The 17,014-nt window shown below is 23.3% G+C and overlaps 7 protein-coding genes across 7 annotated transcripts; 2 read left to right on the forward strand and 5 right to left on the reverse strand.

The window, feature by feature from the left end:
* Positions 1-412: 412 nt before the first annotated feature.
* On the reverse strand, positions 413-2,674 carry cand_002150 (PHD zinc finger family protein; the record flags this gene model as incomplete). The annotated part of the gene is made up of 1 exon (XM_067210463.1): positions 413-2,674. One exon carries the CDS (start codon positions 2,672-2,674, stop codon positions 413-415), a length of 2,262 nt encoding a protein of 753 aa, XP_067068260.1.
* A 4,148-nt stretch (positions 2,675-6,822) lies between these two features.
* cand_002160 (uncharacterized protein) lies at positions 6,823-8,988 on the reverse strand (the record flags this gene model as incomplete). The annotated part of the gene is made up of 1 exon (XM_067210464.1): positions 6,823-8,988. The coding sequence occupies one exon, from the start codon at positions 8,986-8,988 to the stop codon at positions 6,823-6,825; it is 2,166 nt and encodes a 721-aa protein (XP_067068261.1).
* Positions 8,989-10,099: 1,111 nt separating this feature from the next.
* cand_002170 (uncharacterized protein) lies at positions 10,100-11,929 on the forward strand (the record flags this gene model as incomplete). Its single annotated transcript, XM_067210465.1, has 1 exon — positions 10,100-11,929. One exon carries the CDS (start codon positions 10,100-10,102, stop codon positions 11,927-11,929), a length of 1,830 nt encoding a protein of 609 aa, XP_067068262.1.
* A 263-nt stretch (positions 11,930-12,192) lies between these two features.
* On the reverse strand, positions 12,193-13,014 carry cand_002180 (armadillo beta-catenin-like repeat family protein; the record flags this gene model as incomplete). The annotated part of the gene is made up of 1 exon (XM_067210466.1): positions 12,193-13,014. The coding sequence occupies one exon, from the start codon at positions 13,012-13,014 to the stop codon at positions 12,193-12,195; it is 822 nt and encodes a 273-aa protein (XP_067068263.1).
* Positions 13,015-13,300: 286 nt separating this feature from the next.
* On the reverse strand, positions 13,301-14,234 carry cand_002190 (dephospho-kinase family protein; the record flags this gene model as incomplete). The annotated part of the gene is made up of 3 exons (XM_067210467.1): positions 13,301-13,766; positions 13,820-14,028; positions 14,097-14,234. The coding sequence occupies 3 exons, from the start codon at positions 14,232-14,234 to the stop codon at positions 13,301-13,303; spliced, it is 813 nt and encodes a 270-aa protein (XP_067068264.1).
* A 655-nt stretch (positions 14,235-14,889) lies between these two features.
* Positions 14,890-15,696, reverse strand: cand_002200 (uncharacterized protein; the record flags this gene model as incomplete). The annotated part of the gene is made up of 1 exon (XM_067210468.1): positions 14,890-15,696. The coding sequence occupies one exon, from the start codon at positions 15,694-15,696 to the stop codon at positions 14,890-14,892; it is 807 nt and encodes a 268-aa protein (XP_067068265.1).
* Positions 15,697-15,940: 244 nt separating this feature from the next.
* On the forward strand, positions 15,941-17,006 carry cand_002210 (uncharacterized protein; the record flags this gene model as incomplete). The annotated part of the gene is made up of 1 exon (XM_067210469.1): positions 15,941-17,006. A coding segment is annotated over one exon (1,066 nt), but the record flags the coding sequence as incomplete, so codon positions are not given.
* Between the last annotated feature and the right edge of the window lie 8 nt (positions 17,007-17,014).

Consider the following 17,014-nt stretch of genomic DNA (forward strand, 5'->3'; position numbering starts at 1 on the left):
TCTAGTAGTTATAAAAATAGATACAATTTACATTATTAATATAATCAAATAGAGAAAAAAAAAAGATGGTTTAGTAGCATTAGGATAGATATGTAATAATTTTTACTATTATGAAATACCCTATATGTTATAAAAAAGTTGATAATTAATTATTTGCATTATAAAGTCTTTTATGACTCCAATTATTTTTATCAAAAGGACTTAATGAATTATCAGATGACTTAAATTTCCTTTTTTTTGGTGTTAATAATGATTGACTAGTTTTAATTGTATTATTAATATTTTCATTATTTGTATAAAGTTTATTACAATTATTATTATCTCCCAATATATGAACTTTTTTATTTTGTTGTTTCTCTAAAGATATTACTTGATTTCTTACCATTGATATAATTTTTGTTAATGATGATGATCATGATGATGATGATGATGATGATGATGATGATGATGATGAATTTGATGAAGAGTTTGAAGATAACAATGATAGACTTTGTTCATCTAAAATTTTTGTATATTGATTTGTATATTTTTCATTTAGATATATAGATTCATTATAAGGTTTTAATGAAATAACATTTCCACGTGAAATTGAAGTTTTTAAATTTAAATTATTTTGATTATCTCCATATATATGAATATTTCCATGATTAATATTTTCGTTTATTGTAAAATTTTTACAAAATGTATCATTTTCTTCTATATCAAATAATGGTGATGGTGATAAAGCTTTTATATCATTTTCATTTTCATCTTCATTAATAATTTCTTCTATATTTTTAATTTGTTCTATTTCCTTTATTTCTATTATATTAGATGTATCAGATGATTCACTATATTGTGAACCTTCAAACATACATTGCTCATTTTTATTTATATCCAAATTATTTACTTTATAAGATGAAATAGATTCTTTTTTATTTGATTGATTTTTAAGAAAACCAAAAAATTTAGAATTACTATTATTATATGAATTTTTTAATTCGTTAATATTTTCGACTATTTTTATATTCTCATTATTTAATTTATTCATATTAGATAAATTATTTTTATAATTAAAATATTCAATAGAACCACAAGATTCTGTTTTCTTATTATTACATAAATTATTAATATGTTCTCTTGTATTATTTAATAAATTATTTTCTAAAGTATATATGTCATCATGATATATATAATTTGTCAAATCAACATATTCATATGCAGAAGATGATGTTTGTTGCTGTTCTGATTTAGTTTGACCTATATTTGTTGTATTTTTATCTTCAAATAAGATATTATTATTTGTATAATTATTTAGATATTCTTCATCTATATTTATTTGTGAAATTGTATTAGATCTATCTTTTCTGTTATTATTCTTTATTTGTATATTTATATGAATATTAGAATTATCAATATTATTTAATTGTTGTTGTTGTCTTTGTTGTTGTCTTTGTTGTTGTCTTTGTTGTTGTCTTTGTCTTTGTTGTCTTTGTCTTTGTTGTCTTTGTTGTTGTCTTCGCCTTTGTTGCCTTTGTTGTTGTCTTTGCCTTTGTTGTCTTTGTTGTTGTCTTCGTCCTCTCTGTTGCAATGCTTCAGAATCAGATTCACTATCATTATTATAATCACTATCATTAACAGAAACAACCCTAATTCTTGTATTCCTATCACGAGTACTTTGTCTAGTATTCCTTCTATTCAATGAAGAATTATGAATGTCTATTCTATATTCTGAACTATTATTTTGTACTCTTCTTGTACGCCTATTATTTGTTCTTCTTGGATGTGAACATCTAGGGCAGAACCATTCACCATTAGGTACACTATCAAGAGGAGGATCTAAACAGTAAGTATGATATCCACAATCACAACCATCACATAATAATAACACTTCTTCATGATCATTTAAATGACAAACTTCACAAGCAAAGTCAGCAAAAGGATCATCACCATCTAATTCATCATTATTTAATGTCCGTCTCTCAACTGGTATAGTTATTATTGCAATTGAATTTTCAGTTGGTATATGATCATAACCAATAATTGTTTCAAATTCACGTTTACATAAAGGACATTGTGTTGCAATTTGGGCCCATTGTTTTATACATGACAAACAAAATATATGTTTACAAATTAAAAGACCACCAATTAGAGAATCCTGTAGATCCTGTAAATTATCATTATTAATTTTTATTGTAGTTATTTTTTTTATTAATTCATCTAAAGGAGTCAAACATATAGTACATTCAGTTATATATGATGATAATAATAATGATGAAGATGATGATGAATCATTGTGATCAGCCGAATTTATTACTCTAGAATTAGAATTTAAAATTCCATGACTTCTAGTATTTGGAGTTTCTATTCCACGATTTTCACTACGTAAAACACTATTCTGTCTACATGTATATACAACCCTTCTTAAAGATGAATGAGTTTTTAATACATTTTGTTTATTACAATCTTGTTCATCTAATTTTTCATTATGGCTATATTCTATTATATTTCTAGACAAATCTTCAGATTCTCCTACACAATCCACACAGTTATCAGAAATAAATAATGAATCAATTTCATTAGAATTGACCAATATTTCATCAATAACATCCACATTGTCAGATATTAAAGCAATATTATTATTTATTATAGGAGTAGTATTATTTCTAAAAGTCTCATCATCAAATTTGAGCATTCAGATATAAATGAATTAATATAAATAATGCAGATTACAAGCTAAGAATTATTTATCTTATCCTGTCATTAATAAAATCTCAAGTTTCTCCTTTCTGATATTTTTATTTTAAAAAAAAAAAACTTCTTAATAAATTTTAAAACATTTGGCGGTGAAATTTTGCCGCCAATATATAAAATTATTTTATAATATTTAAATGAGCTGTTGTAACTTTTTAAATTATAGTATTGTTCATATTCTTTTAATAATTAATTTTATATATTTCAAAATTATAATTGGATGCACTGAGAATAAATATAAACAACTTTTAGTATCTGAAAAAGATACACTAAGTAACAATGATTTATCTAATCTTAGTATTATTTCTGCTATACGGTATGATTTAATAAGTAATATACATAGGCATCAGGAAAAATTAGTTACTAAGTAGAATAATTACAAATATTAACCATTTATCTATACTAAATTCAGTTAAGTACAATAATGATACATTGTATCAGAATATTGATCCTAATTTTTATTTTAAAGTCCATATATATAATGAAATATATATATATATATATAAAGTAATAATATAATAATAATAGATATATATAATGTAATATTTTATGTAGAAATAAAAAATAAACTTAAGGAAAAGGAGATGCTAATAACTTAAATGAAATTAAAAATAGATTGGAATATTATAAACTATACCAAAGATTGATTTTGTTATTAAAATAAAGAAAATATTTATCATAATAGAGATTATTTTTTAAATCCAAATATAAAAAAGTGGGAAACCTCTTATATTAAAGATCAAGAAAATTAAAAAAAAAAAAAAAATTATTTCTATATACCACTAATAAATATAATATAGAAACTTCTAATTTAATAGAAAATAGAATACCCATAAAAAGATTTAGAGAATCATCTAATACAACTCTAATTACAGAATTAAAATGTAAAATATAAAGAATGTAATAGAATAGAAGAAATTTAAAATGAAATATATTATGAATATATGACAAATTATAATTCAGAAACCATGTTAGATTGTTCTGATTCTATAATATTTGGTAAATTAGCTTATTGCAATAAGCTTATAGAAAGTATTAATATAATTACATTTGAATTGGATTCTATTAATAATATTTGTCAATTTTGTAATGATGGTTCATGTTTAAAATATAGGAATGAGTTTTAAGGAATTAAACAAAGATATTGTTTATAAAATTAAATTTATATTCGATATTCTATAAATAAATAACTGAAAAACTATAATTATGTTACTTATAATTTAAATGAAGAAATTAATAATATAGTAAAAGAAACTATTAATGAATACTAGGAAATACCAATAAATAAATTAAAAATGAAAAATAGAAAAATTTGATTATTTATATTCTAAATATTTAGAATATATAAGTAAATATAATTTTACTAAGAAATATAAAGATAAAATTGATAAACTTGTCGATAAAATAAAACAACGAATTTCAGAAATATAGAAATATAAACTTAATATATGTAAGAATAAAAATTATAATAAATATATTTTTACAAATTTAAAAATTAAAAATTTATTAACTTAATTAGATTATTCAAAGAATAATGGTAAGGTAATTTTACAAATGGTGTAATGTAAGATGAAATGATATAGAAATAAATCAAATTTAAAAATAGGTATATAATAAATTAATTAGATGAATTAAAAAAAAAATCAAGATTAATGTAATTGGGAAGAATTAGATTGTATACCGAATACTATCTTGAGTTTACTAATACAATGTTTGAAAATATATAGTGAAATTATCAAAATAAAAAATAATCTAAAAGGAATTAACTATCAATTATAATAATATATGAACAATTCTTGTAAAAAATGTATATATATATTTAAGAAAAAGAAAGAATTTCAATTAAACATAAAATATTGCGAAGAATTATTTTGTAAATGAATAGTTGATAAACTGTGGTTATACTGAATATAGCTCATCCAATTTACTAAAAGATATTTAATAATATTCAAAATTATATTGTAAATATGTAAGAACATATGAATAATTAAAATTATTTTATTTTAAAATCTAAAATAATGTCAAAGTATTTAGCTAATTATTATAAACTTAAATTTAAAGAGTTATTATCATTGTATTAATGCATTAATATAATGAAATATAGTTTATTTTTAATTTAAATAGAAGTTATAAATATTGAATATACCTAATATTACAAAGTTGAAATAATAAATTTATTAGATTTGGAAATATGAATAATGGAACTATACCTATTGAATAAATTTAAACAGCTTCTTACTATAAAAGTAAGATATTACTAAAGGATTATATTTAGGAATATAAAGTGGAATAGAGAAAAGTTTATAAATTAATGAACAATATAACCAATTTAATTATTTTTAATAAGTTATCTTATTTATAATAATTATATAGTTTATTGTAATATTATTTCTATTATAAAAGATTTATTTTTCTAAATTTTAATATTAATATGATTACAAAGTTATATATTTTTATTGATAAAATTATATTAGATTATAAAATAAATTATTATTTATTAAGTACAACATATTTCTGAATATATATTTAAGTGATTTTATCTTCATACTGTCATAATTATATTCTTAATAATCAGAAATGCATACAATAGCTATTTCAAATTATATTAGATCCAAAATAAAGATATGCCCAAAATATTAAATTTTTTAGTTATCATATTATAATTTAAATATGGGTTATATTATGAAATAATACAAATAATAGTAATGAGATAGTGAATATAAAGTGAATTATTGATTATTCAATATTTGAAGTGAAATATTTACTGATTAAACTACTATACAATTTTATTAAATAGGGAAATATTCCATTAATACATATTGTTTATAGATTGATAGATTCAGTAAATAGAATAATTTCAAATATTGTCTTTTAAAGTATAAAGAACAAATTAAAAACCAATTTTAGTTCTAAGCCAATGACGTCTCTTGTTATTGTACCTATTAAAGATAACAAAAGATTATTTAATAGACATATTGGAAAATTATAAGTTTTAAATAAAAAGAACTTACTTTATTTTGTTGTCTGTCTTCAAACGACACCAATGTGGAACTGGTTTATTTTGTTTCATCTTTTTACCAAGACGTCTCTTTAACATAAAACCCTTATTTGCACCCATTTATTAAAGTACAATTAATAATAATAAGATATTAGATATACTAAAGTTACTTTCTTTAAAAAATATTCTTAAGTCTTGATCTTAAGATTTCCCTCTAAATTTTTGTTTTATTTTATTAATAAGAGCAAATGTCTATTAGTACAGAGGTATGTATAAATAGATATGATATATTATTTGATTTAATTAAGCAGACAAATATATATTAAGTATTAAGCCATTAGACGTTATTGCGCTATTTAATGTAATTACACTAGATAGTAATACTTATTTAAGTTATAGCTATTTTTATTAGATAAAATACCAAAAATTCTAATAGTAAATATTATTTTATATTGGATACCGCTTAATAGAGACAAGGAGGTACCTACTTGGTACTTTTTATTTGAGGCGCGTAGTTAGTATATGATCAAAGATCTAAAAAATTTAGATTATTTTAAAAGGTTGAATTAAGTATATTATTAATATAATATACCTAATGAATTATTTTATTAAATTAATATTCTATTAGTTAAATATTCCTTTAATGTGGAAAGTAGATTTGAAACATAGATTCAATATACATTATATCTACAAAGAGATTAAAATAATCAATTATTTCCAATAAGACTCAATTGTAATTATAAACTACGAGAATTATTATTATATTTAAACTTTCATATACAAAGGGAACAAAATTTGGAGTTAGGATATAAGATTTCAAACTATCCTCAAATTGAAAATATAAGGATAATATATTCCTTTTAAATTCAAATATGTAAACTTGTAATATCTCTGGTTGTATATTAAATAAATAGTGTACATCTGAAGCTGACACTACCATCATATATTTAATAATAAAATATTTAATTGGCAACTTTTTATTGTAATTTTATTGCCAAAAAAAGTTAAGAAATCACTTGAAAATAAAATCAGGGTACTTGGTTGTAATAAATTATTTAAGGTATGATTCTCTATTCTAAAAATTCTCTTCTCTAATTGTCTGTTGCAATTAATTCTTGAATAGTTTCTATTTCAACTTCAATAACTTCCTCCTGTTCTTCCCATTGGAATGAATTAATAAGAGTCTCCTTAGATAAGAGCCATTCATGATATTCAGGTTGTTGAATCTTCCAAATATGAATCTTTTCTAATACTTGATTAAATTCATCTTCAATTTTCTTTCTCTTATTTAATATTGCATTACGTCTTTCAGACTTTATAGCTTCATCTTCAATATCAAATTTCTTGCTATAATCTTTAAGCTTCTTTGGTATTTCTTCTTGTTTCTCTAGTGATAAAAGTGAAGGTGGATGAGGTCTCCAAATAAATTGATAAAACATTTCCAATGGGGAATTGTATAATTGTCTTCCTTGAAAAGACCAGATAGTATATCCTGTTTCAGTACTATATTTATAAGCTCCTTCAGCAATTTTTGACTGAAAAGCCGTTGTAACATATCTTCCAGTAGGATCCCATTGTATTAAATTACACATAAAGTGTTCATCTTTTTGCAAAATATCAAATTTATTTTCACTTGTAAGTTGACAAAATGTTAGAGTACCCCCAGATCCTCCTAAAACAAAATAACTTCCTAATGGACTCCATTGAATTACATCAATTGAATTTGTTAGATTAAATGAAGTAACAAAATCAGTTTGTGTACTATTAACTTGATAAAATCTAAGACTTTGAGAATGGGTATTATCATCAGAAACAACAATTGCAAATCTATTTGAACATTCCCAAGAAAAATAACGAACAGTTACCCCTTCTACATGAATAGTATCAACTGGTATATTCTTCTCTTTAACCCTAAATATTTCTAACTGAGTATATTCTTTTTTTGCCTTCTTTCCAGCTTTTCTAGATACAAGAGCTTTTAAACACATATAATGACCCTTAGGCTGCCAATAAACAGAGGCTTCACGGACATTAAACACATTCTTAATAGCTAATTCCTTTCTAGATGGAATAGAAAGTAATGTTAGACGTCCTGGAGTATCACCTCTCTCAGGACACCATACTGATAAATTGTCCTCTTCAGGTGACCAATCAAAAAATTGTAATGCATATTTTAAAGAAGCTTTTCTACCAGTCTCTGGTTCTTCTATAAGATTCATTGTAGAAGATTCATATACAAATAATTCACTTTTATCTGAACAATAAGCCAAATAATTACCAGAAGGACTCCATAAAAAGAATTGATTATCACTACCTTTCAGAGAAACTGAAGGAGTTGAAAAAGATCTAAGAAGTCTTCCCGATAAGACATGCCATATCCTAATAGCTCTATCATAACGTGTATCTGATGGTGAACCATCCCAAGTTAATAGATATTCTTCATTAGGACTAAAATCTATAAATTTAACATCCTTATGTTCAAATCTAACCTTTTTATCCCAATTATCACCACTCCATAATGCAACTCCTTGACGATGAAAAGTTACTAAATAAGATCCCATAGGACTCCATTGTACAGAAAAGTCAGTCCATACCCTTTTCCCTTCTTTTGCTCTTTCACCATCATATACTAATTCCGGCTTTCTTTGAATAGAATCATATGAGTAAATTTCAGTAGAATTCTGATATCTAATTACAAAATTCTCTTTGCATCTACTTTCCATTAACCAATTCCTAACGTCATCCCTAGCAAATAATGAAGGTGGTGGATATAAAGAGTGTAGATATTCAGTAGATATATCATCCTTGCTGAGAATCTTCTCAATATCATCAAACATAAAAGTAATTAGACATGTTTGTTTATCAAAAGGAGCTTTTGATAATGCATGACAAGCAGCTTCAGCCTGGAAATTATTTTCGAATGTTAATAACCCAAAACCTAAAGTATTCCCATTTTCATCTTGAGGTATTTCTAATAGAAAATTTTCATTATATTCAATGCGTCTCAATTTTAAAGTTTGATTCATAATTGTACGAACTGCTCTTACAAAACGATCATACTTATCTGCCTTTACAATAGGAAGGCCTGCCACAACAAAAGTTTTCGAAAATGACTCAGATAATACCAAAGGAGTTTCAATTTCCATACACTTCTTATTAACATACTCTTCAGAATTATTACCTACATCTGTAGAATCACTCAAATAATCAAGTAGGTCCACATCTTCTCCTAGGTCCTCACGTGATACACGTAACATTGTACATCTATCTTCAAATTCTGCTTTATAACTTAAAGGATCTAGACCCAATTAAATACAAGCAATATAAATTTATCAATGTTATTTCCACAAATTTAGCAAAAAAAAGGTCCTTATATATAATTCTCTCTATCACACTGATTTTTAAATTACCACCTAAATATAGCCTCCTAAATACGCTGAAGACGTGTTGACTTTTTACATTTGGCGCCAAATATGGTACAGATTATTTAAAAGGTTTATTTCTATTCCTACTAACTGTTATTTTTAACTTATACAATGTTTATTTATTTAGTTATTTATTATTATCCAATATTCACTTATTATTTTCTTTTATTGAATATAATGTTAATAAAAAGTTACTTTATTTTCTTTAATAAGTTGTTCTAAGTAGTTATCCTTTATTTAAAAAGAAAATAGTAAATATTGACTATTTTTAGTAAATATTATACACTGAATTATTAGTGTCAATAATTAGATTACTAGATTTAGTTTAAAGGCATGTAATATTATGAGCTATTTGAACAATATGTAGTAATATAAATCTATATTATATTGTTAAAACAAAGTCATTACTTTAAATTAAGATATAATATAAAATCCAGAATAAGTAATTCTTTTTAATATTATTATATATTAATAATTCAAATATTATTACATATATCTTTAATATATTATTAAAATTATTAAGATTTTAATAATTAGTGTTGAACTAATTTTTAAAATAGAAATTTAAAAAAAAGAAAAAAAGTTTGCATGCACATGCAATACATGTATATATTAATAGCTTTACAATAATACATGCAAAAAGTCTTACTAGGATAAATACATTCGAGATTCTAAGGTTATTATATTAGCTTCAGTTTCAATAAAATATAACTAAAAATTAATATCTAACTTTAGAAGTTATATATTATAATTTTTTTTTTTCAACAGTTTGTTATATCTAAATATCATAAAGATTTAATTAAAAATAATCTGAAATTACAAAATTACTAATAAGAAAACTTATACTACTATATTACAAAAGAATATTACAGGAAGGTTTTTATTTCTTATTAATATTACTAAACTCTATATTAAATGCATTAAAAAATATCAACTTAAAAATATGGAAAAATCAAGTAATAAACATAAAAAATCTATTGGATATTTATCTACATGGGAAGGCCTTTCAAAAATACAAGTTATAAGATTAATAATGCAAACTTTAGAACATTTAAACTTAAAAAAAAGTTTAAATTGTCTTATTTCTGAAACAACATTACATCCAATGACACCTTTGGTAACTGAATTTTACAATTATTTATTAAAATGTAATTGGGATCTAGCTTCTGAATATTTAACTAAAATTCCAATTAATAATATATTAAAACTTAAATGTAAATATATAATATTTGAAAACAAATTTATCGAACTATTTTTGATTAAAGGAACAATTTTAGAAAGCTTACAATGCCTTAAACAACAATTATATCCATCTATATTTGATAATATTAGTACTAACAGAGTTCATAGATGTTGTAGAATGGTAATATATAATAAATCTAAAGAATTTTCAAAAATTTCCGAAGAATTAATAAAATTAAATATTTTAAAAGATGATAATTTAAATTTAAAATATATTACAAAAAAATCAATCAAATTATTTAAAAAATTGTTAATAAATAGAACAATAATTTTATTACCATCTTCTTTAATTATTGAACCAAATAGAATGGCAAAATTATTTAAACAAGCTATAGAAAGACAAATTCAATGCTGTACTTATCATAATGTACTATTTTCAAAAAAAAATGAATTATTAAAAGATCACCATTGTTATATTCCATTATTACCAACTAAAAAAGTTTTGTCAATAGATACTCATAAAGATGAAATCTGGGGTCTTTCAATTAGTAATAATGTTTGTTTTTTTGCTACTTGTGGAAAAGATTCAACAGTTATAGTATGGAAAATATTCAATGAAAAATCAAATAATAAATTATATAAAAAAAAAATAAAAAGTGATGATTTCATATTTTTAACTAAATATAAATATAATGAAAATTTAATTTGGAAAATATCAAAAAAATATGTTTTAAAAGAACATAAGAGTTCTGTTAATATTACTGTATGGTCTAATGATGATAAATATTTAGCTACTGTAAGTAGTGATAAGACATGTAGAATTTGGGATATTAGTTTAGGATCATGTACTTCAGTTTTAAAAGGACATCAAGAAAATGTTTGGTCTGTTTGTTGGATTCCTAATATTCAAAAATCATGTATTAATATATTTTCTGAAAGTGAAAAGAAGGTATTATATTGTTTATATATGTTAGTTACTGGTGGGTTTGATAAATCAGTTATACTTTGGGATGCTCTACAAGGTATTATTATATATAAATGGATTTTTTATGCTAATATACAAGATATTGGATGTACAATAGATGGATGTTATCTTATAATTGGGTTTTCTGATAAAATCACTCGGGTAATTTCTTTAAAAAATTTTCAAGAAATATATAAATTATCAGAATATAATCTAATAAGTAGTATATCAACAAGTAAAATTACTAATAATGTTTTATTAAATATTTTTCATCAACAAAATCCATGTATTAAATTATGGAATATAGATACAAGACAAAAAATTATGACATATTATGGTTATAAGCAAGGAAGATTTATTGTTAGATCTTCATTTGGTGGCCCTAATGAAATGTATATTCTTTGTGGTAGTGAAGATAATAAATTTTATATATGGAATCGTTCTTCTGGAATATTATTAAAAGCAGTATCTGGACATTCATCTACGGTTAGTGCAGTTATTTGGCCAAATACTCCATGGTTAATAACAGTTAGTGATGATACTACTATAGGAATATGGATTTATCCAGAAAATAAAAAAAGTTCTCAAAATAAATATAAATTTAAAAGAGTAATTAAAGAAGTATGACAGATCAATGTCAATTTAAAATAGTTGTTAAATAAATTATAATTCCTTTTTTGTTCTAAATATTAACTATTTAATATTGTAATAATATATTATTAAATAATAGATTTAAGATTATTGAAATATAGAATTTTTTTAACAAGAAAAAAAAAAAAGTTATTAATCTAATATTTATTTTTATAACTATTGTTAATATTATTACAAATAAATACACCATTTTATTAGAGAAATATGGAAACCCACAAAATAGAAGAAAAAAAAGTCAATCACTCTGCTACTCTCGCAAGAAGGATTTCTGCTGCTTCAGATACATCTTTATTTGAACATGAAGTCAATATTTTCAATTTCTCAGCTACTCCAGCTTTTTTAACTGCCCTTGTATATTCTAATAATTCTTCATTTTGGTCAACAATAAAATCTTCAATATGATAAATAGCTTCTAATGGTGTATACCAACTTTCTGGTTTATCTATATTTTCTTTTGGTTTATTTAAAAGATTTATTAAAAGAGGAACTCCTCCTAAACGTAGAAATTCTTTTCTCTGACTATTTCCGAGAATAAATATATTTCTTGCAGTTTGTGCTGAAGCAGCACGTAATCCATCAATATCACTAGCCATACATTTAACTAAATAAGGTAAAATGCCACATTTGAACATTTCTAAACAACATTTAGCATTATTAACACTAAGAAATGAAAGTGCTACTACTGCAGCATCTATACGATCTTCTTCTTTACTCTTTAATAACTCTAATAAAGCAGGAATACCACCTTTCATTCTTATTTCATCCTTTAATTCGGGTTGATTATCTCTTGCAGCTAAGATAGCTAATTGGGTTGCAGCTAAAGCTCCAACAGTTCTAGGATCAGCAGCCCAAGGGTGCATTGGTTCATCTAATTTATCTATAGGTTGTGATGATTGTAATAATCCAATAAATGCTGCTATATCATGTTTATCATATGCTGCATCAAATTTAGATATATCATCAATATTATTAACAGATTTCTCTATTTCTAATTGAGCCTTTCTTCTAGCTTCTTCATTATCTCTTCCAACGCAACACTCTCTAGCAAGTACATTACCCATTACAAAATTATATATACATATGCTAATTTCCTATATTATTTATTAAATTTTTTTTATACCAAGCCAAATAATTTTTAGCTATTTATATAAATATTAATATTATTAATTACAATAAAAATCAATCCTAATTCTAAAATTTTTAATAGAAGGTAACAGAATATAAATTTAAGATTTATAGAAATTTTTTGCATTAAAATTCCTGTCGATTTTCCCGCCTTGCATGCAAAATAGCTTTAAATAAATAGTGTTAAAAACCCTAAAGTTATTAAAACTATAATATTAGATTTTAAAAAAAACACAAACACAAATTAAAAGCTTCAATGATGGAATATTTAAAATCTTTTATATTTGAATTATTCCATATAACTTTATCAGACAGTTTACATTTTGTCTTTATAGATAATTGAGAATATATCATTGAACTAGCTATATCTGAATCACAATTATCTCTATTAATTAAAAAATTATATTGCCGTTCTTCAGTAGTTGCAATTGTATATATAGGAGAACATATCCATGTAAATATTTTTGATTCAAATAGTAACGGTGATACAATAATAACATTAGATTTAAATAAAATTATTCTATTCCAAATTAGGGTTTTTAGGGTTTCAATAAAAATATAATAATGTGTCATTTTATTTAATATTTTTCTTTTAGATTCATCTTTAAATACTATATATCTTAATTTTTGTCTATTTATTTCACCATTTTCAAGCAATATTTCATTACCAAATTTTTTAATAACAGATCTAAATTATATTAGAATTATATAAAATAATAAATATGAAATTAGAAAACTTACTTATATGCTGGATAATCTTTCATTAATATTTTGCGGGATATAATATCCATATCTATAATAGTGAAACCATGTTGTTCTAAAAAATTTGTAGCTACTGTTTTGCCACAAGCAACTCCTCCAGTTAATCCTATAACAGATATTCTTTGGATTAAAAATAAAAAAGGAGTTATTAATATAATAATATTTGAATTAATAATAAAGTATTTATACTAGAAGTAAATTATAATATTTTAAAAATAAAACATTAAAGATAATTAATGGAATAATATTTTCTTACCAATTGATATATAAAAATTAATATAATTATTTGACTTAATATATAATTAGGAAATCTCCTTAATTTTAAATTAATTAAATATACAAATATAAAAGAAGATAATATAAATACAAATTTTATTAAATACCCAAGTAACATTTAAAGAATAAAAGAAGAAAAAATGTACAAATTGATTTAAATACTGTGCTTTTATACCTACCGCAATGTAATACTTAAAATTTTACTTTAGAATTGTTATAATATTACAATTAAACCTTTATAAAATAATAATAATAATAAATAAATAAATAAAATATTTAAGAAGACTTTACATATTATGACTTTTACTATAGAAAAGAGAATTCAAATACCTAAAATATTATGTATAATAGTAGTAATGTACTATTAATTATTTGAAATTACAAGATTTTATTTACATTATTAGACTAAGAAAAGATCGAATTTATTTGTTTTAAGTTGACTTCTTTTTATTTTATTAAGTAAATTAATATATTTCTAAAAATTATATATATATTATCTAGTCATCAAATAAACTTAATTTCCACTAAAATGGAAAGGATAATACTGTTTTATATTAAATTAGTATATATTCAATATACTATTTAAAAAAAAGAAAAAGAAATTAGATTTAATAATATTTTATTGTAGTTTAATTTATTGTATTAACAGTAGAATACTTAAAACATACGGATATTTTGCTTTTTATTTCATATATTTATATACTTTATTTTTGTATTTTATATTGCAAGTTTTATTTGAAATATATTACCCATTAAATACTTCTTTAGTTAAGTTACCGAGAAATCAAATCGTCTAACTCCCGAAGAGATTCCTTATAATAATAGTATAAGTCACGGTGTCGTAATATGAATAAATATATTCTTTGTAATTTATTTTTCAGCATTCTAGCCCTTTGACCAGTCGTACTTTGATAAAAATTAATAGTGTTATGATATTGACTATAAAGTTCGGAATAATGATTAAGTAAAGGAGAAAATATACCATGTTCCTCCTCCATACATCTTTTAACTTTACCACGTAATTTCGATAATTTTCGTTTTGATCCTTTACACTTACTTTTTTCATATTCAATATCTACTTTAGATTGAATAACAAGGAATGATTTTACATTTTCATCTACTATTAACTCTTCAGGTTCAACTACTCCAAAGAAGCAATATGGATTAGGAGGTAATTCCACTGCTTCTTCTTCAGTAACAGTTCTACCTGATTTCATATACGTATAACCACAACGAGATGGTACAAATTCTGGTGTAAGAGGTGGATGAGGAATTTCTGAGGTAAGAATACAACTGTCAAGTACTCTGTGACCATCAGGTGGTTCATATGAATAATTAGGTGGTTCACATGGATAAGCAGATGGAGTAGATAAACTGCTGGATTGAACATTAAAATCCTCTTCACAATAAGGCCTTCCATTCCATGTTGCTTTTAATAATATATTAGATATCTCAGTATATTTGTGAATAGATAAAGTACCATCATTGATATTTGTGTTGATATATAATACAGAAAATAAGTACAGCTTCAAAAAGGTATACAATATGTCCATTAGAAAGCCATAATAAGGTGATAACATTTTGGTTATTGAAATAAAACTACACTTATTTAGAATGGAATAATATTTTATGATTACAATTCATAAAAAAATATATAATTTAATAATACCAATGTTATCAATACATCTCTGGTAAATCCCATTTACTAACTTTTCTCTACTAAAATTATCAGATATGTTTATTGGAGACACCGGTATACGGTAGTATTTCTCCAATTGGAGGATTGATTTATTTAAAAATGTAATTCAATAAGGAATGACATAAATGACAATAAGAATATTTATATATTTAATAATTTTATTTTATTTGATATCTAAAATAAATTGTAGTGATACTTCACCTATTAATAGTAAATTTTGTGTAGCAACCCCATATATATTTGATAAAAGATGCTTAGCAATTTTTCTTGAAGTTTATAATCTTAATTTTGAAGTATTCTCTTTAAGTAAGAGATTTAACTGGATTTTATCTGAACAAGCCATGTTAATTAATGCTGATTTGTTCTGCAATCTTAGGAAAATGTATGCTTATTTGCATAAAGCATCTCGACTATACGGCTCAATGGATAAATTTCAAGAATTAAGAGTTACAAACCCTTTTGAATGTAGTATTGGTCCCCTAAATAATCCAACAAGTATACTTTTAGAAAATAATCTTTATAGGATTAAAGCAGAAGTTGATGGCTTGGAATGTGCTTGTAGATGTTTACGAGCACAAATAAAAATATTAGAAGAAATAAATGTAGGATATTGTATTTTCATACTTGAATTTATTCTATTTATTCTTGAAAGAGCTTATTTTCTTCTTACAGTTTTAGAGGATATATTGGGGTTTTTACAAAATATTCTCTTTTATTATTTTGGTGTTGGAGATAATAGTTATATTAATACCCACAGATTAGAAGTTTTATTGGAAGTACCTGGTATAATACAAGATGAATTACCTGGTAATGAAATTATCTCTATATTAATAAATTATATTTCGACAGGAGATAGTTTTGATTGTTATTCTAAGATGTATTATGACGCTGATTTAAGTGAATTCGAATCTAGAATAAGTAGATCTGTATATTTACAACATAATATGATGTGTGAAAATGAAATCAAAAGTCCTTGTAATTCTGATGATCAAGACTCTAATATATGTACTTCTCAGAAAGTTGATTTGGTATCAAGTAAAGTAGAATTTCCAGAGAGTAGAAATGAAGAAGTAATTAAAAAAGAAGTTAGTCTTAGCCCTGATTCTAGTCATCGTAGGGGTCGAAGTCGTAGAAGTCGTAGTTCAAGTTCTAGTTCTAGTAGTCATAGAAATCGTATTTCTAGTTCTAGTAGTCATAGA

The sequence above is a fragment of the Cryptosporidium andersoni genome (assembly GCF_001865355.1).
Source record: "Cryptosporidium andersoni isolate 30847 chromosome Unknown contig_104, whole genome shotgun sequence".
In the NCBI taxonomy this organism is placed as follows: Eukaryota; Apicomplexa; class Conoidasida; order Eucoccidiorida; family Cryptosporidiidae; genus Cryptosporidium; species Cryptosporidium andersoni.